The following is a 26,929-nucleotide window of genomic DNA, read 5'->3' as shown; positions in this document are numbered from 1 at the left end:
CACAGAGAGAGGAAAATGAGAAAAGCAGATAATACAGAAGGAAGAAGTCAATGATTAGAGTCCAATCGCATGTACAGTTTTACCCCGTGGTGTGATGCTACGACAGACCTACTGCATATGCAGCCTTGTAAATGTGATTAGTGACTCTGTGCCATTGCATTTATTTGCAGTGTACCTGGAACAGCTCAGTTGGACAGTGAGGACAAAAAATGTCACTAAGGTGGAATGCAGAGAGGGTCATTTAGATAATGCAGCTGTGTGGCAGGGATAGAGGGATATAAAGATGGATTACTTCTATTTTTTTGCATTCTTGTTGTGAAAAATGCATGACATCAGAACAAGAACAGTTGTGATTAACCATCTGAATTGAATAATCATTTACAGCACCCTCTATTATTGACTTGCCTAGTAAAGACGTGCACAGGCCTAAATCAGATTGCTGGTATGGGGTCTTTGTGACTCCAAAATGCCAACCTGCCGCAGTGAGAACAGCCTTTCAGATTTATTTTGGATCTCGCTTACTTTCCTCCTAACTGTATGGTGGCAAGATGAACGTGGGTCTTTGTCCAGCTTTGCTTGGCAAATTTATGCAAGGTTCTATGTTATTTAGGCCATTTCCTCACTGACTTATGAAGACCAACCAGCACGTATCTCGTTCCCCTGCCTTTTTTATTTTGAATAGTGTCAAGAGAAAAGGAACTCTGTATCGTGTTTATGTCCCAGCAAAACTGGAGGTTTGACCGCATCAGGGATGGGTGATTGTTTATCTGTATCATTAAAAAAATGTATTTAATCTGTGATAAAGAAACTCTGATGATTGTAAACCCCGCAAAACTCAGTGTGGTTGGGATTGTTACTTGTATAATGTATATTTCTACAGTTAGTTCTGTGGTAGTATAAATAAATGACCTATTTATGTTTAAAAATCGGAATAATTCAATTATTGTTTACAGTTTAGCAGTGCAGTTTCAGTTCTGAATGTAATTATTGCAGTGAACCGTTTTGGTAATACTTGTTTTTGTGAGGCTGTATATGCCCCCTGACAGATTTCTTCTGGTTTTGCTTATTTGACTTAAATGTTTCATATCAAACAAATATTCTATCTAAGCAGTGCTTTGCAATTGCAAACACTGACATTGTGCAGTTTTAACAGGAAGTCATGGACTAATTTCTAAAACAAATCCATAAGGCATTGCAAAAATGAAAGTATGGTTGAGAAAATTGTTCAGTAATCATTATTTTACAGGAAGTCTTAGGGGTGCCACCAATTATAGCACTAGTTATTTTGTTAAAAACTGATTTTTGCAATGTATTTTTCCCACTTTAAAAATTGCAGTCAAATTAGAAGTTTGATTTTCTTCATTTTTTAAGAGATTTTGATGCTGTCATAAAAAAAAATGAATTTACTTTTGGGCTTTTCACACATCTTTATAAGGGGTATCAATAATTGTCTAGAGTGCAGTAAAACATCAATGGAAAAACAGTGAAATTGTCAAGTATTTATGAGTAACATTACCTGCTTAATACACCTGCTTTTTTTCCTGGTAAATAGCTGCTGCCATGTAAGACAGCTTTATTTGATACATCAATTCAGTTATAATGACACACTTTCATTGTTTTCAGAGGGAGCAGGAAAAGAGAAAGCAGGATGTATTTCTGTGTTTAGACAGAGGTTGGTTTTCCACATACAGAATCCAAACGTGCCTTTTACATTTGTGTCGAGCCCAGCCTCGAAGGCACGGTTCTCCAGCCAAGCGTGCAAACACCTCGATATCACTGCCTGATATTTAACTGACAGTTATTGTAATTATCAGCATCAAACAGTATCGGTCTTGGGCCAACAAATTTACTGAAGCATGGGTTACCTGTGAAAAGTCACTGTGTGGTTTTTTTTTTAAATCTAAATTGATTATGCTTTCTAGACTATTTTAATCAGGATACAGGCTTCCTCCTTTACAAAGGAGCACAAAGTTGAGGTATGGGTGCTGTTGTTGTTTTTATGAAGTGCTACTAATGGATTTAGGTGAGAAGAGTTGCGCAAAATAAGCTCAAGTACTGTATGAGCTCAGAGTATCCTCAGTATAAACAGTATGCAGGCATTAATGATTTTGACAGCAGAGTTTATTGCGCTGAAAGTCGCAGCCATCCGTCTGTGAACGTGGCATGAAAAATACTTCAGTTGTAAGTCATTTTCTATACTGTAGGCTGCAACTAATGATTCTCTTTCTTTAATATTGTTTAATCTGTCATTTTTAAAATGTGCAGCACTGTAAGCAAGAGCCCACAGCTTATTTCTTTACATACTTGAGTAAATCAGAAAGTTTAGCATTAAAGAACCAAGAACCAGAAAGTGTTTGGCATCGTTGAGTATGTGTTTCTGTCCCTTTTATGTGGCAGTAGAAGCCAAAACTGTGCTAATATATCAAATAAACCGTTTTTTTTTTTTTATACAGAAGTAGATTTAGGGGTTCATGTGTTTCTTAGTGCAGAGCGTTGTTTTGTAGGGTTATGAGATGCCGACTTCACTGTCAGGCCATATATACGTAACCTCATTCAACAAAGCACCCTAATAATCTCAATGATAAACCTGCAGCTCCCCCAGAATCAATTTTCATGGAGGTGCTCTCCTTGATCAGGAGCACATTAAATCTTGTTTATTGGTTAAAAGCAAACTGCTCCAGCCTATGAAATAGGCTCCCTCGGAGAACAGGTAAGGTCCTAAAAGCCAGCGTGTGACAGAAACCTCTACCCATTGGTGTAAATACAAGTCCGGGTGTGCCAAGACGGCTGGGGGAAAAAACAAATGAGAAGAACCAAGTGCGTGGCTCTCGTTACAGGTCGTTCAGGTCTCAGGTTTTATTGGAATACTGAATCTTTGCAGAGCAGCGACGACTGTTTGGGAGCTGGCTGCATGCCTTTCAAAAGCAAACCAAGAAAATCAATCCCTTTGTAATCACAGATTGTGACCGGGAGGGCTTAAATCTTGGTACGTGTGTTTGAATCTACTGCTGTCCCTGGACAAACGCAGGCTCCTCACTTCAGGTTCAGTACGACCACAGGCACGGCAGACCGCTGGGAACAGAGGGAGATGTAGGGGAATAAAAACAAACATTAGAGCAAAGACAATTTTGAGGCTAGTGGGAATGTTCTGTGTTGATGTAATTGACTGGTGAAACTCCATCTTGCGCCCTAATCCTCGTATAAGCCACTGCTCATACTTGGCAGAGAACTTGGGACTTGAAATATGTTCCCTCTGTCGTATTGATTTGTTTCTCTGCATCTAAATAGGTTTTATACGTGTCATTTGTACATTTCCTGCTGCTTATAATTTTGTTTTTTTTCTTCTTTTCACAGAGGTCCTGATGAACACTAAGAGTGAGACGTCAGATCTCAAATGGACCATCTTCTCCCAAGACAAATCCGAGGTGCGTATCCCTGCCATCTCTGTGTTTATGTATAATTTCAACACGATCCCAGCGGTGAGTGTGGATCTTTGGCCTCCAGCAGTTTCTTTGTTACTTTCGTCATAAGCAGACTCCTTCATCAGTCTGACTGCGCCGTTTATGTATATGGAAAGCAGATGCTTTGATAAAATCCCATCAACGTTGGAGTTGCAGTGACTGGCTGCCCACAGTGTTGAATCCCCCTGCCAGAAAAAGACATATTTGTAATTTGATCAGTTGAAAAGTGGTTGCAGCGGTTCTTTTGCGTCTGGGACCAGAACTGCTTGACTAGCTCTGAAAGAAAACGGTCAGATTTATGCTGGTGGATGAGGAGGTATGCATGTTCTTTTGATTGAGATTCAAACCAAAACATGCAGACACCCTGCAAAGTTCACACAGTTATCATGTGAAGCAGCTTATCAAAACGCCTCATGTTGTCAGAAACACGGTAGGTTTGATCTTTTTTTTTTTTTACATTACGTCGGCATTAAAGAGTACAAAACAGTGATTTAGGTAGTGCTGACAAGCAGAAGCGGAGAGATGCCACATGTTGTTTGCATCAAAACCTGTGGGCATCAAACGGTTACCATATGGTTCTTTATTTTTAGTATTAAAGGAAGATGATACTCAGATAGCAGATATGTGTGCAAGCTCCAATACATTATTTAGTTTAATAATACATTAATGTCTGTAGAAAATGTTTGCTTTAGAAAAGTAATATTAAAGAAATTTGATTAGATTCAAGCGAGTCTCCCATGTAATGACTTGACAGAAAAAGTGGTTTTAATCATAGCATCTGTTTAAAACTAGTTTAACTTCTTTTAAGTATTGTTGTAAAATACAACTGAACAATGTGCCTGTGTGCTGCACGGTGGCGCAGTTGGTAGCACTGTTGCCTTGCAGCAAGAAGGTCCTGGGTTCAATTCCCAGCCTGGGGTCTTTCTGCATGGAGTTTGCATGTTCTCCCCGTGCATGCGTGGGTTCTCACCGGGTACTCCGGCTTCCTCCCACAGTCCAAAGACATGCCTGTTAGGTTAACTGGTCACTCTAAATTGCCCTTAGGTGTATGAATGAGTGTGTGCATGGTTGTTTGTGTGTTGCCCTGCGATGGACTGGTGACCTGTCCAGGGTGTACCCTGCCTCTCGCCCATAGACTGCTGGAGATAGGCACCAGCTCCCCTGCGACCCACTATGGAATAAGCAGTAGAAAATGACTGACTGTGCCTGTGTGAAACTTTGCTAGTCATGTGAAAAAATGAGGGACACTCCAATTAATAAGTTCTTAATTAGGATATGTTCATACATTGATGTCTAATTCTATGTTTTATTTGTCCCAGGCCTTGTTTTACTCAATAAATAAAGCATGTTACCCCCTTTGGTGGAGATGACTTCAGTGTGACTCTTCTTGTAGCCACCTCCCAGTCTCTTATGTCAGTCAGAGGAAGGTTTGCTCCACTCTTCCCTTTCAGCAGTGACATTTTGAGTTTCTTGCATGTTCAGCCTGTTTCATGTCTCCTCGCAGCATCTCAATCAGACCAAGATCTGGATTTTGGGTTATCGTCACGTTGCAGAGTCATGTTCTGCTTCAGCTTAAATGTTTTTCCAGATTGTCTCACATTTTCCTTAAACACCCTCTGACACAGAATAATCTTTGGGGAATTCTTTGATGGTGAGCTGGTCAGGTCCTACTGTAGCAAAGCATCCTCAAACCATGACACTTTCACCTCCAGCTGGTTATTTTCTGGGTATGTTGGTGGGTATTTTGCATGTCCTCCTGTAGACTATTTTCCATACAATGGGTTGGGTAATTTCCAGTTTCTTTGATACCTCTTCAAATCCCTTAAAAGACACATCTAGTCTTCTTTCTGAAAGCCTCAGACAGTTCTTTAATCCAAACGTGGTGTTCAGTCTCACTAACTAAACTAAATGTCGAGGTTTAAATGCACCAAACTGCCTTCTAAATGCTGAGTAACAAGGGTCTGATTATGTGCTCCTGTGTTTGTGATTTTTAGCCATATTAAGTTGGAATTGTGGGGCCGTCCTAATTTTTCCCTCACCAGAAATTGCTGCTTTAAATACACTCCAAGTAAAAAGACCTTTTCTTCAGTTTAAATCATTTGGTTATGTTATTTCTTAAAGTAATTTTTAAACTGATCCCCATGTCCAGATACGATAAAAAACACACAGGCTTTCATAGTTGTCCTAATGTTTCACATGACTGAATGTCTCCTGCTACAGTGTTTTAATTTTATTTTTGGATTTTGAAGGGAATTTCTTCCTTTAAGTGGTTTAGACCTGAGTGCTTTCCTTTCATTCAGACCAGCATCCTGTCTCCCTCCACAAATCATGTGCAAATGGATTTTTAAAGATTTACATATTTACATAACTGAATCTCTGAGCTTCGCGTTCAAGTAAATCTGCTAAATTTTGCCTCAAGTATGTTAATTTTTTTCTTGATTTGTGCTCCTGGGAACGCGGCGATGGTGAACATGTTTACTGTTGTCTCAGAAGTCAAACATTAAAGCGGTTCTCTGTCGTGGCTGGATTACGAACAAATGTAGACTTCTGAGGAGAGGTTTTGCCTGTTACACACTCGTGATTGGGTTTTAGTCTATAAATGTGTTTGCAGGGTGAGATCTCTGCCTTGGATGCTACGTGAAGCAGTGTGCCTTGTTTGACAAGTGAGACTTGGATTCCCACTAGCTGTGCTGCTGCTCAGTGGGAGGAATGAGTTAACAACCCAATTTCAAATTTAGGCTGCATCAACATCCACAGCAGGCCAGATTTTTCCCTCAGGTCTTCGGCAGGTGTAGCACAGAGGAGCCCGAGAATACGTGCAGCCCTCCTGGGATTAATGTGGATTTCATTATGACCAGTTATGTAAACACCGTAGCGATTTTAAACCTGTCCACAGGTTTTCTGGGTCAGATGTATTTTTTTTTTTTTATGTGTTGTTTGACAGCCTTTTTTTCTCTTCAGTCTCAGTGGGAGGAAGTGAGCGGTTTGGATGAGGAAAACAACAGCGTGAGGACCTTTCAGATCTGCCAGATGGAAAGCTCGTCCAGCCAGTGGCTGCGCAGCGGCTTCATCCAGAGACGAAGCGCCTCTCAGGTTTACGTGGAGCTGCGTTTCACCATGATGGAGTGTTCGTCCAGGAGCACACACCACCGCAGCTGTAAAGAGACTTTTAACCTCTACTACTACCAGGCAGACTCCAACGAGGCCACGGCCACCTACCCGCCCTGGATGGAGAACCCTTACACCAAGGTACAAGCCTCTGATCTATGGTTTTACACTGCAGTGCATAACTGCATAGGAAATCATTTTCTCAACCAATGTCAATGTTTTATTTATTTCCAAATAGGTTTAAAAAAATGTTCATTGTAGAATAAACCATTTCCAGCTTCGATGATCTATGCATGTTATTTTTGGACTGAGGTGATAAATGCATTTATTCTCTTTAAACTCAGAGGTCGGATTTTCTCAGTTCCCAGTGAGAAATACAACAAGAACAGTTCTGACAGGGAAAGTCATAGGTCTCCAAGCAGTCATGAGCTCAGTATCCAACATGGCTGCCACACATAAAATACTACGAAAGTTGTAGATGTGAGATATTTATTAGCCCGTCTCGCAGTTTGGATCTCATTAAACCAGAAGAACATATAGTACTGTTCTATTAATATGTAGAATAAATTAATCCCACTACTTTACATTTAGATGACTGTTATCATCAAACAGAACTGGAGCACCAAAAACATTTTTCTGTCTCACTGCAAGTTATACTTGATGCTTAATATAATAAACTTAAAGGCAGTGGGCAAAATACAGATTTCCAGGCAATGAGGCGTTAACTTAAACTCAGTGACTCATTTACGTAATGTTAGCTGTTGTCCTAACAGAGTCAAAAAAGATGAAAAACAATTATGTTTTGTTTTTACTCTTTTAAATAATTATGAGCAAATATTTCCAACTCTGTACAGCCGATGATTTATAAATCTCTTTGTGTTTTTGTAGCTGTTATCCTACTGAGCAGTATGCAGCGTACTTATGATAAATGATTGCCATTTGTTTTTAGAAGAATGTGTGTTCTTAGACAAATTTCTTTTGTTTCAGCGCCCATTTGGCTTACTTGTATTTGTTTTACTGCGCTTAAACAAGTTTCAAGACATGAAAAACTTGATTTAGTTACATAATTCAGTACTTTAGGTGCTTGACCACTTTTATTGCTGGTGCAAAGTAGGTTATCACCCCAAGTGCTGTTTTTCCATCTCTCCTTCTCTCCAAGGTATATTTCACATTTCAAATTTCTACAATTCTTCACAAACTTCGATGTACTTCTGTGGGATTTTAATGTGATGGGGAAACACAGTGAATACTTGTATAGTGGGGTTCTCATAGTTTATGAGGGCAGTGCTTTACGGCATTGAAATGTCAAACTATGATTTTGTCAAGTCCTACAACACCACATCAAAATCTGGTGTCAGCACCTAAAATGGTTACTTTGTGTGAAATACAGAGCTGATGACATATGAGTTGTAATTAATTGCCTTTGAGTCTGCGGGTTCAGCCTCAAAGTGTGTTGTAACATGTGCAACTGAAAGGTTGCCAGGAGGGCTGTGAGTCGTTCTAGAATCTCTGTGGTGTTTTGGGGAAAATCTTCAGTCATCTAAATGATTTATGATGTCTGTTTAATCCACTAAACATACTGACACTTGCAAAGTAACCAGTGGTTTGTTTTTAACTGCGCTCTCTGTGCTGGAATCTGGCCGTTACATAATACCTTTTCTTCTTCCTGTTTTAGGTGGACACCGTGGCTGCAGACTTTCTCCTGAGGAAGGGTGGGGAGCGGAAATTTAATGTGAAGACCCTAAGGCTGGGCCCTCTAACCAAGAGAGGCTTCTACTTGGCCTTTCAGTCTCAGGGCGCTTGCATGGCCCTGCTGTCCGTCAGGGTGTTCTTTAAAAAGTGTCCTCCGCTCATCAGCACGCTCTCCTCTTTCCCTGAGACAGTCCCCCGTTATTTAGTGCAGGAGGCTCAGGGTTCGTGTGTGGAGCACGCCGCCCTGCAGGGGCCCCGGCCTCGACCCCCTAAGCTCTTCTGTGGTGAAGACGGCCAGTGGGTAGGGCAGCCGACAACCTCCTGTGCTTGTCTACCTGGATATGAACCTGTGGAGATGCAGACCCGCTGTGCAGGTAAGATGTCAGATTAAAAGCATGAATGATCTACACCCGCATATTCTGGCAGACTAAAGAAGAAAACAATTGGATTTGGGTAGAGGCATATAGATGGTTGAGGCATTTGGGAGGAAATGAGAGCCAGAGGAAGTTAATGAGGCAGGAGGACGGCAGTGACACAGTGGGGACAGTAGGAAAGGTCAACTGGAGCTTCACTCATCTCTATAAAGGAAGAGTCGAGTCAAAGGCTTACTGCTGCGGCAGCTCGGGGTTCAGCTCAGATAGAAGGAGCTCAGGAGGAGCTGAGAAGTTGAAGGGGGGGGCGATGCGGGAAGGTGGTGCTCCGGGTAAAGATTGTATCAGTTTGAGAACATCAAAGCAAAGCACACAAGAAAAGAAGGAAGAAGCAGAGCGATTCTCTGAGGAGCTGTGCAGCAGCCTCCGTCTAATGAGTCCAATTAACATGCCTCGTGCACAAACACTCCCAACGTGCACGCCTAGCACATCCCACCACCACGGACAAATGCTCAGCGCTACCAACAAAGAAACACAAGAATGAGCCACACATTTTCTCCAGAAAATGTGTGGCTTTAGCTGTATGCTTGTGAAAGCAAGATTTAGTTTGATCTCTGTGGGCGGTATAATGATTTCATTAAAAAAAAGGAATAACTTCTAACATTATGTTTCTAGCAAAGTGCCATTTCCAGCATTCTGTCACAGAGGAAAGCTGTGAGGAAAAATACACACTAGGCCATAAAAGGAAATTGCCTTCATGTAGAGATTGGACAGTTAATTTGCTTCATATGCAGGTCATTTTCACAAAATGAAATTGACACCTAGGTTTGAAATTATATTCATTTTGCTGTTCCTGAGACTGTACATATAGAGTCAGGTTCAAATCCAACGTCTAGAACGTACGAGTAGCGTTTTAGAGCAGAGAGGAGTAGAGTTTTTAAACCTTGTCTTGGAAGTGAGCCCTTTAGCAGTGTTTTTATACCACTTCATTGGATCATTATGTGCCCCTAAATGCTATTCCACTGTTTCACAGCGCAACATTCTACATAGGAAATCCTCACACTATTGAAATCCACCTGCTTAACATCCATAAATGTTATGTCCTCTAACTAATTCAGCAATCTTTGTGCTATTTTAACATGCAGATTTAAAAACCTTTCACCTCTTTCACAACACGAAAGCTGTGCCTTCTGATATTTATAACCTATAACAGAAATAAATAAGAGACTCTTTTGGGTCATTCAAACATCCTGAGCTCTTTAGACCCTTTTCCACCACTTTCAGCTAAAACCACCATTCAAACTTTAAACGTGCCACAAGGCACTGAGATATTTCCAAATGCTTCAGCTGTTTTAATATCTTTTAGAGTTTATAAAATTGCAGTTTTAGTTTCATTATGAAGAATTCCAGATACATTTTTCCTACTGCTGCACCTTTAGCAATACAACACCGGTTTATACGTCAAAATGGCATAAAATCTGTCCTCTTTCATGTAGTAAAAATAACGTGAACCGTATAATTAATTTCAGCTAAATGCATCAGAAGCAAGAAAATACACTCTACTAACCCAATATAAAAAAATCTAGTTTTCATAATGAATAATTCCTATTAATTTGCTGCTATGTCCATATTTTGTGTATTCGGGCAATGGGTTTAAACTGTTTTAACATATTTATAGTAAAACTTCAATCCTTGAAATTGTTATTATTAAACCCTTTAAGCAGCCATTTCAGCTTTCTCAGCTAACCACATACTGTCACCTTAAATCGTTCACACAACTTTTTGCAACAACGTTCTGTAGTTAAAGTCAGCCTGTGTGTTTTAAAAAATCCTCAGTACCTGCCACTGCACACTGTTATTAGAGCAGTTTTAATTAATCACATTATATACAGGATCTCTGAGCAGCCGCATTTGCACACATAACATTTTTTTTCTCATATGTGGGAAAGGTCCTGCGGCAAAATGTCAGTCAGAGGCCTGTCGACCCTGAGAGTCACTTCGATTTTCACTGGAAACAATGTCATAATTGCCGTGAATGTTTATTGTTTTAAATCTTCTGGGCCTGAGCTGCCACGCTGAGCAACAAGCGTAAACACTCGTGACTGTATGTGGCGGCGTTGCGACAGCTCGCTGCACATTCACATGTTGGCCAAGGCTCAGTTAGTCTGCTGAACGTGACGCTGTCTGGGGCAGAGGTCCACACTCTGGCACCAACTGTTGATAATTATCATTTTCCTGCATGGTTTTGAAAAGAACAGAAAAGGAAAGAGTGTTTAAAATATTCAGTTTTTTTCCCATGGTTTATGAAATAGATCTCGAAAAGTAAGGTGCTACATCTAGGGCCACAATTGATGGTTTATACAAAGGATGCACATCCATCTGTCACTCTGTCCATCCATCCATCCATTGATCCCTCAGTCTGTCCTTCTCCCCATCCATCCATCCATCCATTGATCCCTCAGTCTGTCCTTCTCCCCATCCATCCATCCATCCATTGATCCCTCAGTCTGTCCATCTCCCAGTCCATCCATCTGCTGATTTGTCCCTCTGTTCATCCAACAGTCCAGCCGGTCTGTCCATTTATGTATCATCTAGAAGACCTTCAGTCCATTGGTCCATGTATTCAGCAATCATTCCTGTTCATCCACCATCCATCACTGAGTCTATCTGTTCATCAATCATCCCTCATTTTATCCATCCATCCATCATCCCCTGTCCATTATCCATATTTGATATCCATCCATTATCCATACATCCATCAGCTTGTCCATGTCATTTTTCATTCTCATGCCTCTATCCATCCATTCATAGAGCCCATCATTTTGTCCATCCACCCATTCATTTTCAAATCCAGGCATCTCTCCGTCCGTCTCTTTTAATTTTACTATCAATGAAATTTATCTTCATCCATGCATCCATCCGTCCATGCTGGATTTTACAACTTCTATATTAACAGCTTCACCACGTTGGAAATAGCTGCTATCATTTAATCTGAAAGTGTATTGGTTGAATGTTACAGAAACAGACAGAGATCTAGACTTGTAAACCTGGAAAAAAGGGATATTTTGAAGTAAAAAATGTGCTGGAACCTTGGAGTTAGGGTTTGTCTGGGCTGAGGAAATACACTTAGATAAAAACAGGGGGAGTTGCCTCTCCTCCTCCTCTTATTTTAGGTGCAGTTTATTTGAGTTGACACAATAGAATTGCTCAGGCTCAGTTCTCTTTTTGAATATTTTCCGTATCACAGAATTGGTTTTTGAATTTTAAAAAACAGAATCAACAGTATGTGAATCCGCAAACAAAGGTATTTTGTTCCTACAAGGACTCTCAAATATGTTTTATCATTATTCAGATACAGCCAAGGTAAACCCAATGATAGGCAGATGTCAGTGACAGACAGGTTATTTGCACTAAATTGACTATTAGCATCAGCCTCATTACGGTGATTGTCTCAATTTATGACTCTCATTACACAATTGTCTATCAATCTGAAACCATCTGCCACCATGAGTACAGTGGGGAAAAAAAAATAACGGATGTGTTTGCAAATTGAGTTTGACCGAGGTTTGTCGGGGACACGGTGAGTGTGACAATTTTGCATAATGTACTTTGATGATGAAAGTCGTGTCTGAGGTTGGTTGGGGGAAAATTATAATCTCTTCTCATTTAATCTCCTACTGTGTCATCTTCAGCCTGTCCTGTGGGTCAGTTCAAGTCGGGCACAGAGGGGCGCTGCAGAGAATGTCCAGAATACAGCCAGGCCTACAGCAGAGGGGCGGCGGCGTGTGCGTGTCGCTCCGGGTACCTACGTGCAGACGCCGACCCTGCAGAAAGCTCTTGCTCCAGTAAGTCTACATTAATCAGTCATTAATCCAAGCGGTATGTTGCTGCCAAGCAACCGCATCATGTACTCCCTTGTTCTCGTCGTTTAACTTGTCCTGCTCGTCTTCACTTTGTTTTTTGACACCTCTGGTATTATTTTTCTTTTTTCTTGTGTTCTTATCCAGCCCTCCCTTAAGCTTCTTTGTGTCCTTTGTGGCTCTGCCGGGCTTTGAGATGCATGTCTTTTGTCACAAGCTGCTGGGGGTAGGGTTATTTTCACTAAAGTGCAGTACTGAAAGTCTGAATTGACACCTCGGTGTGGATTCAGGAATTTCAATTCAGGCACGTTTTGGATGTGTGAATGGGAGGCATTTAGTAATTAGGTGCACTGTCTGGAGATGACCCTACAGAGGATGTGGAAAAGAAATAAGCATCAGGTTTATGACTTCTTCTCTTTTCTGCAGGCGTGATATAAATACCGACCAAATAGCTACACACTAATTTTAATACTAGTAGCGATAACTTTAATTACAAAGGCTTTATCTTATTTATCATTTCATTTAGCTGTTTATAATATATTTTCTTTTTTGCACTTGATTGCCAGCGCAAATCTTTATTTTGCATATTTTTAATTTGTATGCTAAATTTCCAGCCAGCCGTGCCATATATGTACTTGAAAGATTTTTTTTCCCCTGAAAATACAGTGCTGTGAAAAAGTATTTGCACCCCACACATTCTTTCAGTTTTTTTGTCACACTGAAGTGCTTCAGACCATCAGATTTTAATATCAAAGATAACCTGAGCAAATACAAATTGCATTTTTTCAAATGACGATTTTATTTACTACGTGAAAAAAAACCCGACCTAGTGCTATGTGAAAAAGTAATTGCCCCCTAACCTTAATAACTCATCTGTCAACCTGTGCTTGTGATAACTGGCACTAGCCTGCTCTTCGCTGTAGAACTGTTTAATTTAGCTCCATTAGAGGCTTTTCAAGCAGGAATGATCTGTTTAAGGTCCTGTCACAGCATCTCCTCTGTATTTTAGTCCCTACATTGACTAGGCCCCTCCAAGCCCTTCATTTGTTTTGGTTTTGTTTTATTTGAGCCATTTAGAGGTGGGCTTGCTGGTGTAGCATGGATCATTTCCCTGCTGCATCACTAGAGCTTAAGGTTGCGATTTAATGCTAAACTGTAGTATCCATGGACCCAACTAATACAGCAAGTAGTTCAGGTCCTGTAGCAGCAAAGCGGTGCTAACATCACACCACCATCGCTGTCAGTATGGTATTATTATACTAAAATTATAATAGTTTTACTACTAAATGTAACAGGACACACTTCCCAAAGGGTTCACTTCTGTCTCATTAGTCCACAGAATATTTTTTGGGGGATCTTTAAGATTTTGTTTGGCAAATATGACATGTGTCTTTGTGTCATTTTTGGTCACTAGTGGTTTTTACCATGGAACTCTGTTTTGGATGCCATCTTTGTCTTTAACCCTTACCCTACTGTAGGTAAGGTAAGTGAGTTCTTCAGGGCTTTAGAAGCTGTACTGTATTTCTCCTGGATGAATAGTAGATGCACTCTTGGAGTAATTTTTGTGTTCCTGCCTGTTCCATGTTTTCTCTGTTTGTGGATAATAGCTTTCACTGTGGTCCACTGCAGTCCCAAACCCCTTAGAAAAGGATTTTTAACCCATTCCAGGCTGATAGTCATTCTGTGGTTTTGTTACTTGACTGTTGCAGAGTTTCTTTAGATTAGGGTCTGATGTATTGGTTTTTAAGATCATTTGGCCACTTCATGTTTTAAGACAGGTTCTAATTTATTGAATCATTTATTCTTCAGCTTTGGTAGTAATCAGACCTGGGTTTAGCTTATATAAATGAGGTTAATTGATTACTTTTTCCTCATTGTGCCAATTTTGTTTTGACAGTTTTATTTCCTTAATAAATGAAATCATGTCTTAAAACGTGCCTATTTTATATAGTCAGATTAGCTTAGTCTAATATGAAGTAATCTGTAAGGGAGCAAATGCTTTTAACAGCAAGTGTTTTGTATTACTGTCTTTCAGTAAGGTGATTGCTGAATAGAGAAATGTGTCTCTTAAAAAACATTCCCAATTGTTGAGTTCCAAGTTCTTACAGTCCCTCATTGGGTGAGATGTTGTCCCATTTTGGTTTTTAATGAAGAACACTATTAGCGCTGAAATCACCCGCAGACTCGGTGACAAAGCTCTGTCTCTTTGGCAGGAAGTGATACCGATTCACAGAGCCTGAGTGGTGTCTCTGTTTAGTTATGCTTAGCTTGAGGCGATAGCTGTCTCCTTACAATTTTCAGACGGCGATCATTATCGTCTTTGGATGAACCTAATTGCACCAGTCGAGTTCTGCAAAACTTGCTCCTGCTGTGATGCAAAGCCACTGCAAGAGCATTGTTCTGCTTCGTGACTAAATGAAAATGTTAGACGTTTTTAATGCAAAAATGTAAACAAGTGGTCCGTGTGGGTCGTGAAGAAGATGTGAGCAGAGAATATGAATGCACTCCTGTTGTTTTGGTTGGCATTGAGTGGCACCTGAAAGTTAAATAGTATTTTGACCTTTTTGTAAAACAGTGAAATATTCAGAGAGTAACTATTGAGAACGAAACAAAAAGTCAGAATCTTTCATTTTTCTTTTATGTTGTATAGTGTCTTTTCAAGAGTATTCATATCCTTAAAAAATGTTTCACATTTTGTGACAAAACAACCAAAAATTCCCTACATTTATTAGAATTTAATAGGATATGCCAACACGAAGTCATGCATAAATATGAAGTGGAAGGAAAACAATACATGCCTTTCAAAGTTATTATATAATATCTGAAAAGTGTGGTGTTCATTTGTATTCATTTCCTTTACTCTTACACCGCTAAATAAAATGCAGTGCAGCCAATTGCTTCAGAGTCCACTTGTGTGTATAAATCCAGCTGTTCTGTGAAGGTCTCAGAGGTTTGTTAGAGAACATTAGTGAACAAACAGCATCATGAAGATCAAGAAACTCTGCATACAAATCAGTGAGAAAATTATGGAGAACTACAATATTTCAAGACCTTAACATCTCACAGAGCCCTGTTGTTGAAATAGAAACCCTACCAAGACTTGGACACCAACCTAAACTGTGACAGGTCAGGCAAGGTCAGCATTAATCAGTAAAACAGTTAAGAAGAAGCTCGGGGTAATTCTGAAAGTAAATCTGTTAGAGACTGCAACAGACCTAAGACTGGGTTGAAGGTTCTGCTTCCAGCAGGAGAATGATCCTAAACACACCTCCAGAGCTACAATTGAATGGTGAAGATTAACGTATATTCATGTGCTGTAATGGCCCAGTCAAAGTCCAGACTGAAAACCAACTGAGAATCTGGGGCAAGCCTTGAAAAAAGACGTTCACATACACACTCCATCCAATCTGACTGCATTTTAGCAACATTGCAAAGAAAGATTGCAGTATGTAGATATTCAAAGCTGGTAGAGAAAAAAATGACTTAAATGCAGGCCACATTATGCAGATTTTTACTTGTAAAGTTGTGAAAAAACATTTGATTCCACTTCACAATAATGCAAACCTTCCTGTTAGTCCATCACATACATTCCCAATAACATGAACTGAAGTCTATGGTTGAAACATGAAAAACACTGATTAGAAATATTGCAGCCAAAAAGGAATAAATTGGCCATTTTTTGTCAGTGTAGTAAACATGCAACTCCAGCTTTAGAAACGGATAAAAGTCCATCCTTGTATCTGACAATTAGTCCAATTTGCATAATGTAATTTTCTGTGTATTTTTGTCTCTCTAGAACCTCCCTCGGCTCCCCGTAGTGTCATCCCCCATATCAATGACACCACACTAATGCTGGAGTGGAATGAGCCTCTGGACAGAGGCCACAGAGAAGACCTCAGCTACTCCATCAAGTGCTTTGTATGCAGGTCACCCAAGGAAACGTGTCTCCCCTGCGGAGACAGCGTCACCTACCGTCCGGCGCAGGAAGGCCTGCAGGGTCGCAGGGTGGAGGTGTGGGGCCTCTTGCCTCACACCACCTACACCTTCACCGTCCAGGCGCTCAACGGTGTGTCACCACTTAGCACCAAGGAGCCGGCTGGCGAAAGCATCAATATCACCACCAGCCATGAAGGTGAGAGACAAAAGCAAAGGCTTTAAAAAATCTGGATTTCGTTCAGTTTTTGTAATCCTGCTGCCATCTGTGTAGTACCATCGCTAGTTTCTGCGATTCGGAAGAGTGACTCCACTGAGAGCAGCCTGACTCTGCAGTGGTCGGTCCCAGATCAGCCACACTACAACGTGCTGATGTATCAGCTGCGCTACTGTGAGAAGGTAACACCCCTTAACCAGCCACTGACCATTCAGTTATTTATTTAGTTCGCTCAGGGTTAGACAGTTCTCCAGCTTTTTTAAGAAAAATATTCTGGTTCTCAATCTGCTGAATCATAATAAGATTTACCAGGAGTGTGTCAAAGAAATTTTTTTATTTATTCATTCATTTATTTATGCTGCACATTAGAAAAATGTGTTCAAAAACAAGAAATACAATTAATAAGTCAGCTAAAAGCCAGTGTATCATACTCATTTAGAGCAAAAGACTCATCTGAAGGGATATGTTTAAAGTAGTTTTTTTCCTGGATAGATTTCGCTCAAGATCCAGAACTTCGGGGCTGCGACCAAAAAGACCCTGTCCGCTGCAACGATTAGTCTAGACGCAGCTGATTTCTTAATCTCATATTTCTGATACGAGTATGATTAAAGGAAGTGGTTAAAAGATCTGTTATCCCAGTCAATGAAGACACCCTAAAAGACAAAAATAACATTTCACAGATAATCTAAAATAGACCAGATGCCAATGCAAGATATCTAAAACTGCAATGTGGTCCATCCGTTTAGCTAGGCTAAGATGGCTGAATTTTTGAAAGCTTGCATGCTCATTTGAGTGTTTTATAATCTATATAAAGAATGAAAGCTAATTTTCTGGCTTTTAGATGCCAAATGCACTGCTGTCATAGGCTTGCAGGACTGTTGAATATCCACATGTCATCATTGTGTGCAAAATTACAGTAGCAAAAGAATGCATAGATGCAATATTTTGTAGATATTAAAAATATGCTGTCCAACAATATATTTGGCCACTTAGATGGGTCTAAATTGTCTTTTGAGTCTATACCAGACATTGATCCTGGTGATGAAGATGCTAAAGCTCAAGGAAACCACAGCGATTCTTGCCAGAAGCGCACTAACACGGGCTGTTTTTGGAGGACGTGGCAGGCCACTTCGCATATTCCCATGTTTGTGACTGTTTATGCGCGCATTTTGAATGGCGTTCTCCAAACAGGAAGAGCAGCTAGGTAGAGTCTGAAAGCCACCCATTTTTACAAGTCTAGGCACTGTTCAGTATAAACACAGAGTGATTATTGCTAAATGTTTGATAGACTTGTAAAAATGGCACAAAATTACACTTATGAGGAATGCACTTCATCTTTAGACTCTTCTTCTACGACCAGTTATTGATTACAGGCAGATTTTATCTGCAGCTACATCTACTGTAGGAACTACAGGCGTCAACTAGGCCTCAAATGAAGGTATACATGGCAACAGGACGTTTGTTGTGGTCATATTCTCTCATATCAACTGCTAAGCGAAGGTATACATTAAATAAGGCTTGATGGTGGAAAATAAATCAATATCATCATTACAATATTCAACAAGTGTATTTAATGGTATCCTAATATTGTTCAACCCTAGTAGAGATTGAACTGAATGGGCCAGCAGATCATCAGTGAAGCAATGGGAGGTGTTTTCTGATTATTGATGCCAGGGATAGCAAATACAATGCAAACAATGTGGGGTCTAAACCAAATCCCAGAGGCTCTCCTCGGTTAAGAAGGGAGTGCCTCTGCTAATCTTCCCTTAATGCCCCCCTACAGTCCTCAAAACCTTAGAGAAATTGAACCCAGGGCCCCCACAGCTGATAAAGCATACGGTCTAGATGAATGAAGCAGTTCCTCGTTGACAAACAGGACTGAAACCATTCAGTGCCAGTGGTGCCTGGAGAGAACTGCAGCTGAGATAAAGGAATGGTACGATCAACTTTATTATTGTAAACAATGTAAAACCTCAACATATCTAAGACTATTTAAATGTACTGTCATTGGATAGTAAGAAAATCCAGGTTTACTTCAGGTCAGGTTGATTAAACATATTAAGATGCCAACAGATTACTTTTTAGCTTCTTGGGTTGACCTAGTATTTTTTTCTCATGCTTTACTCCATATTTATGCTCCGTTCTCGTCCAGCTGACTTCAGTTTTCTTTGGCAGGAGAGGCGCAGTGAAAATCCATGCTCGTACACAGAGACGAGCAGAAACCAGGCTGTGCTGACAGACCTCCGCAGAGCCACTCAGTATGAAGTGCAGGTTCGGGCGCGCACCCAGGCTGGTTATGGCAGCTTCAGTCGTGCAGTCATCTTCCGCACCCTGCCCGATGGTAAAATGTTCTTGTTTGCTCTTGCAAAAAAGTCTCACTCCTCTTTTATTCATTTCCACTAGGATTGTTTTTTTCTTATCAGCATTCTCAATCCCTTTGTGGTGTTTTTTATTATGCCCTCATTGTCTGTGAGATAGTGTTCTTGTATCCAGCCTGTTAATACAGATTGTTGTAATGTCCCAATTGCTACACCAGTGTAAACTCTGCAGTTTAACTTCTGCACCCATAAAACTTTAACTTCCTCAGTAATGTCTCTTTTTCTTTCTTCTTTCTCTTTTTTTCCACTTTCAGGATATGACTCTGCCTCCCAGTTCTTGGTGCCTGGCATCCTTATTGCTGTCGGGATAGTGCTGCTTGTCAGTTTTGTCGTCTTAGCCGTCTTCTGCCTACGGTGAGAAAAAGGAAAAGAGGCTGAGAAGAAGATGGATTTGCATGGGGAAAAAAAGCTGCCAAAACAACAGGAAATGTGAAAGAAAAGAAGGGAAATCGAAGATTTAAAACAACCATGACCCCCCATTTTACAGTTTCGCACCACTTTGTTCTTTTGTTTACACCTTTTGTATCTTATCAACGAAAGATTTGCTCTGTGCTGTCCTCACTTTTGTTTTTCTACGTCTGAAACGGTTCAGACACAAAGCAGCGTTTGTGATTTCTTTCGCTTACGCAGCTAAAAGCTATCCTGCTCATTAGAACGTTTTCCTGAGGCTTCATTGTTTGAGTAAATAGTGCTGGATGCCCTCACAGGGGAGAGCAGGAGAGAAAGTGCATAGATCTGGTTAAGCGGGAGATGACGATAGAGGTAGAGGGCAGGGAAAGACAGGATGCTGGCGTCCCAGCCCTGTTTCCACAGGACAGGAGAACAATAGCTATGACCTTGTGGCACATTCACACACACACACGAACCAGCTACTGAGGCCCAGATCTGCCACAAACTGAGGGTGGTGCTTTACTGCTATTTTAGGCCTATGAAGTGGAAGAGGGAGAGGAACGGTGGAGGGCGGTGATCCAGAAGCCACAGGCTTGTTACAGTCTTGTAGGGATGAGTCCGCGCCAGCGGAATCCTAATGGAGCCGCTTGTGTCAAAGAGCAGGACCGTAGGGCTCGGCTCGGATGTTGCCCTTCACAACAAGTCATCTTGTATTGTGCCTTTATGTTTTCCGAGGATTGTTGAGGCCAGGGAGAGGTCTTTTCAAACTGGACAGTTTTCTGTCAAAAGATACACAAAACGAAATTAAAGGCGTATTTCTAAAGGAGCCATTTTACCTGTTTTCTATACTGCTTTGTTGAAGAACTCACACATCATGAACTTCAGTGTATTTTATCAAGATCTTACATGTTAGACCAAACTAAAGTAGCACATAATTGTTAAATAGAAGTAGATTCGCGGTTGTAACAAAACACGACAAAGTGTGAGAAAGGGTATGAATACTTTTATAAGGTACTGTTGCTGGAAATAATCCTTCAACAAAATTTAATTGAGCCATCCTTCTGTCCAATAAATAAACCAGATAGTTACATTATTAAGCTGACAAAGTATTTCAAATTCTTGTCAAAGAATGCTAATAGCTAATAATTCTTGGGAAAACAACCTGTGCCCTAATCTTGTTGCATTTACACCCTTTTGTTTCCCGCTGCAGCCGACACTGCCGAGTTAAAGATCCTGAGCTAAGTGACAAAAACAGCCAGTACCTCATTAGCCAAGGTAACCCATCAAGGGCATGCACGATGAACCTCCACTGATTTATAACCTGTTTATGTCAGAGAAACCATTCCTAATGATACAGGGGTGGTTCTTTGCTGCTCACAGTTCTCTAACATTTCTTTCCTTTCCCACGACTCTGTTTGTCCTTCTCTTGCAGGGGTCAAGGTTTACATCGACCCTTTCACCTATGAGGACCCTAATGAGGCGGTGCGAGAATTTGCCAAGGAAATAGATGTTTCCTTTGTCAAGATAGAGGAGGTTATCGGTGCCGGTACACTCCACTCGTAGCTTTTTTTCACTATTGCTAAATGTTTAAACCTGGTTACTTTTCTGTGAATTCATTTGGTTTGTGGGTTTTTTGTGCCTGATTGTTCTCTTTAAAAACAATGTTATTAGTCTATATCCAATTAAGTCTTTTAAATAGATTTATAGACATTGTCTGGGCTTTTTTTTTAAGGCCAAATTCAATATAGTTGCACCAATAAAGCAATTAACTGATAAATATGTGTCCAACATTATTGGCCCTCATTTTAACAAAAGGGCACCACTTGCTGCAAGCAAACTTTACATTGGCTAGATAAAGCGCTTATGCTCATAATGTGGAACACAGCAGCTCTAATGTGCATTTATGTGTCTGTGTGTGCGCTGTAGGCGAGTTTGGAGAGGTGTGTCGAGGACGGCTGAAAATCCCAGGGAAAAAAGAAAACTATGTGGCTATAAAGACCCTGAAAGGAGGCTACACCGATAAGCAGAGGAGGGACTTCCTGTCTGAGGCCTCCATCATGGGTCAGTTCCAGCATCCCAATATCATCCACCTTGAGGGCATCATAACAGCCAGCTGTCCAGTCATGATCCTCACAGAGTTCATGGAGAACGGAGCGCTAGACTCCTTCCTGCGGGTCAGTTTGACAACATGCACTGAAAGGAACTGTCACTATCTCCCAAACTGAGGCACACAGCGTCTCATCTAAACTGTCTCTCTCCTCCCCCGCAGCTGAACGACAGCCAGTTCACTCCTATCCAGCTGGTGGGGATGCTGCGCGGCATCGCCTCCGGCATGAAGTACCTGGCAGAGATGAGCTACGTCCACAGAGACCTGGCTGCCCGCAACATCCTGATCAACAGCAACCTGGTGTGCAAGGTGTCTGACTTTGGCTTGTCACGCTTCCTACAGGAGAACTCCTCCGACCCGACTTACACGAGCTCTCTGGTGAGGCAGCAGCCAGGTCTAATTTACTCATTACTCACAGTTCTGTTGGTGGGGAAGTCTGGGTGTACGTACAGCTAATTGTTTGCTTTTTTTAATGCAGGGAGGCAAGATCCCTATCCGCTGGACAGCACCTGAGGCAATAGCCTTCAGAAAGTTTACCTCCGCCTCCGACGTGTGGAGCTACGGCATTGTTATGTGGGAGGTCATGTCTTTTGGCGAGAGACCCTACTGGGACATGAGCAACCAGGATGTGAGTTTAAGCAAGAAATCCACATCGAGCCCGTTTTAATAATCAGTTTCAGAATTTGTTTGAATTATTTACATCGTTACCTCGGGGTTAAAACCTGAATTCTAATCATCAGATTGCTAATTATTTACACTGTGTTTGCACCCTCACTTTGCAACTCCAAATGGATCTAAACATCATTTAGTTGAAACACATTGTTTAAACAGCAGCCGTTTGTCTCCCATTGTCAGGTAATCAACGCCATAGAGCAGGACTACCGGCTGCCCCCGCCGCCCGACTGCCCCACCCACCTGCACCAGCTGATGCTGGACTGCTGGCAGAAGGACCGGTCGGCGCGTCCTCGTTTCGCGGACCTCGTCAGTGCTCTGGATAAACTCATCCGCAACCCTGCCTCGCTGAAAATAGTTGCTCAAGAAGCAGGCGGGTAAGAGGAAAAACACACATCTTCAGAAAACATTGCAGTTTTAACACATGTAGATTGTTATGGCTCCTCCATTGTCCCAATGATCCCAGTCTTTCTTTTTGTAGATGTAATGGTGACTCATTGTTTTTCGCTGTGGCTTATCCAGATGGTTAGCAGAAAACTATGCTGAATGCTCCCTTTACTATTCTGGCCTCAGTTCTGGTCAAGCAGCAACCTCTTTCCTGTCCATGAAACCAAAATATAATTGTGTCCAACAAAAAGGTGAAGGCATCTTTCTGGACTTCACAAAACTGGAACTGTACCAATGTTCTGTTTGTCATTAGTCCTCTGCATAAAGCTCAAGTCCTTCTTTGCTATAGAAGAGATTCTGTTGGTCTTTCAAAATAAAGATCAAAAATATGTTTCAAGAAACACTTCAAAATAAAAGCCTACAGTGTTTCAAGAGGAGTTTTCAACTTTACTCATGGAAAACAAACACTAAACAAGGGATTATGTTGGCCTATAAGTTTTAATATTTCATTGGTAACATTGTTGCAAAAGTAGATTTTCACTAATTGAAAGTGTATGATTAGGCATCCCAATAAAGTTCAGATAGTTTTCCAGATACAGCACAGAACAATGGGATCTATTTTTATTAACTATATTATTGCATTAGAAGATTCCGCGTTACTAGTGAAAATGGCCCTTTCAAATAAAGCTCACAGGTCTTCAAAATATAAGTCTGGCTTTTACCCAGAGAAGGTTCGAAATCTCTAATGGAACAAAACTAGTCATGAAAAAGAGATTGTGTTGGGTCTTCAAAAGAAACCTTTAAAATACTTGTTTCATAGGTTAAATTATTAAACCTGCTTCAAAAATTACACAAGCTTTGATGGAACAATGTTGATCCATGTTGGTTCTCTGTAATGTGCCTTTAATTAGAAGGGAAGAGCTAAACCAGCAATGTGAAATGGTTTTGGATGGTGCTGGTCTTTTTATATTTTGCTTCTAGTGACCTTTTCTCTTAATCGTGTTTGTTTTTCAGACATTCTTGTTATCTTTAAGGGTTTCTTCCAAGTTTCTGGAATTTGTTTTTTGAATGTTTCTTTAACTTTTAGCTGCTGTTTGCTTATTTTCAACCTAGAACTAGCTTGTTCAACTCTGACCAGTGAATCATTAAGGCATAAAAAAGCTCCTAAATTCAAAGGATGGACTAGCGTTGGGTCTGCAGAAACATGACTCAACAAACAATTAATTTTAAATTGAATCTTCATGCACTTTGAGACTAGCAGACTGTCACAGGGAAACACTTTTCCATTTGTTTGTTGAAATTGTGTAAAATCAGTAATTTAACACAATCAGACAAACTTTTATTCTCACACCTACAAGATGAATCTAAATAAGTAATAAAAAGATTAAAAAAAAGATGTTTCATCTCTCAGATCTTGTGTTAGGTCTTGATTTAATTGTTTCCTATATCTGGTCATGATCAGGTACAATCACTGGTCTGAAAATGAGTAAAAGTAAAGCACACAAGGTCCAAAAAGGGACTTTAAAAGATTTTTATAAAAGATTGCATGAAATTCACTCTTGTCAGATGCAAAATACACTAAAATTAGGGATATTTTAAAACTGTCACAGTACGTACGTCTTAATGACAAGATCAGAAAGGCGGGCTGATCTGTTTCTGATTGACAGACTGTCGTGGTAACACACAGATAAAGTCAGCAGTATGTGTTCCCTGATTGAAAAGGCTGCAATGTCTCTTTCTGGGGTCATTTCAAAGTCCTGGCAGTAACAGGAGAGACATTACCCTCCCACTGCCCACTGTTGAGATACCACCTCAGAGTCCTGCTGTGAACTGTCAGCCACTTACTGTGCCCATTTCCCTTCCTTCGCATTCTGCCTGTCAGCTGGTTACATACCGCTAAAGACACTCCACCCCTGACAAATCCCATTGTTTGTACCCGTCAGTCACTCCGGCTGAGATTATACCTCTGCTCGTCAACCGAATGTTGCTGCAGGACGCGTGAAAGCTCCTCACTGCTGTTTTGGTGACAGTGAATGTAAGTCATTCTTTTGTTTGTCTGCTCTCTCCAACCCCCCCGCAGGCCGTCCTACCCCCTGCTGGACCAGCGTGCACCTATAGCCCTCTCGCCGTGCTCTTCAGTCGGAGATTGGCTGAGGGCCATCAAGATGGAGCGCTACGAGGACAGCTTCCTGCAGGCGGGCTTCAACTCTGTAGATCAGCTGGCTTCAATCACTGCACAGTTAGTTTCCAACTTACCTCTAATTTTAGACCCTACACGTTGAAGCTTGTTTGAAATTTAGTTTGGCTAAAAATATTGTTTGAATGACTTTAGGTGACAGCGCCTTTACCATCCTCATTTTTCTCAGTAATTTATGTTTTTGTTGTTGTTTTCAGGGATCTGTTGCACATGGGAGTGACATTAGCTGGACATCAGAGGAAAATCCTCTCCAGCATTCAGACAATGACCTTGCAAAACAAGAGCACAGCAACTGTGACATTCTAGCTGCTCTACCCTTCTTCATCTTGGACATAAAGACAGCACACAGGTGTCCCGCCGTGTTCTAGAGCACTCTGGATCCTTTTGTGTGACCCACTTTGAACACGGACTCTGAGGAAGGAGGGAGATTGAATTCACGACCAGGGAAAAGAACAAAAAAAGAGAGGGGGAAAAAAACAGCAGATAAGGATGACTGCTGAGACTTGAACCAGTCACCTGGAGAAACCAGGTGGTAAAGTCATCCAGACTTTCTGTCGATTTTTTAAAGTTTGCAGTCACTATTTTTGCATTTAGCAAGTGTAGAACCCAGTACATCTGCCAAACCATGATTAGCGACAAACCAGTGTTTACATAGTTTCTAAAGTTTCATTCTCAAAGCATCGTTTACTTATATGTTGTCCATAAAAAATGTCACTTTGACTTTTAACCAAAGGAGACAGAAAATAAATGCTAATCTAAGACTTATCTTTGTTTTCCGGTTTTACTATAATTGGGAATGAGAACTGTTTTGATTCTGGCTGTCTTTTACTAATCCTTCTGGATCACCTTCCATGTCAGCAGTGCACATTTGAACTACGGGACTAGTTTGCTTCCATTATATTTCAAGATGACCTCGTCCTTACTCAGGTGTGATGTGTAATACAGACTTCGAGGGACGCAGTAGATGCCCGTAATCAGACGCCTCATCCTCCTCTGTCTGGCTTCCCCTTCGCCAGCTAAAAAAATACAAGAGGAAAAATGAGGCACAGAGGAGACATTTCAGCACTTTTGTCATTTCAGAGTGATTTGTAATCTTGTGTGATTTGATGCGTTTCTCCTGGGCTGTGTTTCTGTTGGATGTTTTCTGCTGGCAGCTCATTTTTGTTCTAATCAGCCAGAACAAGGACCAGGTGGACTCAGAGACCAGAGAACACTGTAGAATTGGTTGTTCATGTTATTTGGCCTCAAAACAGGTTTTTAATCGATATTAGTGATAATGTACATTTTTAATACTCTTATTCTGTATTCTCCATCTTCCAGTGCCATTTATATGTCTGTATGTGGTCTTAAATGACTGTTTTATAAAGCAAATATCTTTCCTGTGGGATTCAGTCTGTCTTGTTTTTTTTGTACCTTAAATTATAATTTTTTACTTCAAAATAAGTCATAGCTAGCGGTGAACAAATGGTAGCAGCATTAAGTTTCTGTGTAAATCGCTAACATCGCTGTTTTGCTTTTTATTTGGAATTTAATTTCCCTCATGTTTAGGTATAGTTTTCTCTATCTTCCATTGTTGGTAAAATATTTGTGTTGCTCTTCAAACAACACAGCTAGTTTGTACATGGCAAACTACAGTCAGACTTCTTATGCAGTCTAGAAATGTGTGAAATTTGATTTTGATATTCTCCGGGATGCTTGTAAAAGCTTTGTGGTGGGGGAGGTGGACCCTATTAAGTATGGAAAATATTTCTGTCTTTCCTTTGTCAACTTCCTACATTCCATTCTTACTTTCTTTCGGTCTTTCAATCCTTCACCATGTTCTTGTTTTTACTAGCCTAAATTTCTTTCTTCTTTTCTCTGTATTGTGCCCTTCTGTCCCTCATTTTCTTTCCTTCCCAACTCTTTTCCTTCTTTCTGTCCTTCATTTGTCCTTCCTTCCTTCCTTTCCTACCTATTTTGTTTTCTTTTTTATTACGTCTATGCTTCTGTCCTTCCTTATCCCCACCCCCATGTCCTTATTTTTCCTCCATTCCTTTGCTTCCTTGTACCCTTACAGCCTTCTCTTGGTTTCTGATCTTTTCAGGTTCCATATGTAAAGAAATAAATGCCATAAATTCATGGTGAAATTCATAATGAATGTAAAGAACTTTCAGTTC

General features: G+C 40.7%; 1 protein-coding gene across 1 annotated transcript in view; it reads left to right on the top strand.

Moving 5' to 3' along the window:
* ephb4a (eph receptor B4a) overlaps positions 1–26,160 on the top strand; it is a 54,421-nt gene extending 28,261 nt beyond the window's left edge. The window contains exons 2-17 of the mRNA XM_047379238.1: positions 3,355–3,425; positions 6,423–6,710; positions 8,245–8,635; positions 12,325–12,477; positions 16,289–16,624; positions 16,700–16,824; positions 18,818–18,983; positions 19,275–19,374; positions 20,621–20,685; positions 20,843–20,956; positions 21,337–21,584; positions 21,680–21,895; positions 21,996–22,145; positions 22,373–22,566; positions 24,657–24,815; positions 24,971–26,160. Coding sequence (XP_047235194.1) covers positions 3,355–3,425; positions 6,423–6,710; positions 8,245–8,635; positions 12,325–12,477; positions 16,289–16,624; positions 16,700–16,824; positions 18,818–18,983; positions 19,275–19,374; positions 20,621–20,685; positions 20,843–20,956; positions 21,337–21,584; positions 21,680–21,895; positions 21,996–22,145; positions 22,373–22,566; positions 24,657–24,815; positions 24,971–25,079 — 2,885 coding nt within the window. The 3' untranslated portion in view covers positions 25,080–26,160. The remainder of the gene's footprint in view (positions 1–3,354; positions 3,426–6,422; positions 6,711–8,244; positions 8,636–12,324; positions 12,478–16,288; positions 16,625–16,699; positions 16,825–18,817; positions 18,984–19,274; positions 19,375–20,620; positions 20,686–20,842; positions 20,957–21,336; positions 21,585–21,679; positions 21,896–21,995; positions 22,146–22,372; positions 22,567–24,656; positions 24,816–24,970) is intronic.
* Positions 26,161–26,929: the final 769 nt, after the last annotated feature.

The sequence above is a fragment of the Girardinichthys multiradiatus genome, chromosome 11, assembly GCF_021462225.1.
Source record: "Girardinichthys multiradiatus isolate DD_20200921_A chromosome 11, DD_fGirMul_XY1, whole genome shotgun sequence".
In the NCBI taxonomy this organism is placed as follows: domain Eukaryota; kingdom Metazoa; phylum Chordata; class Actinopteri; order Cyprinodontiformes; family Goodeidae; genus Girardinichthys; species Girardinichthys multiradiatus.
The sequence above is the reverse complement of the archived record's forward strand: the minus strand, read 5'-3'. Positions and strand labels throughout refer to the sequence as shown.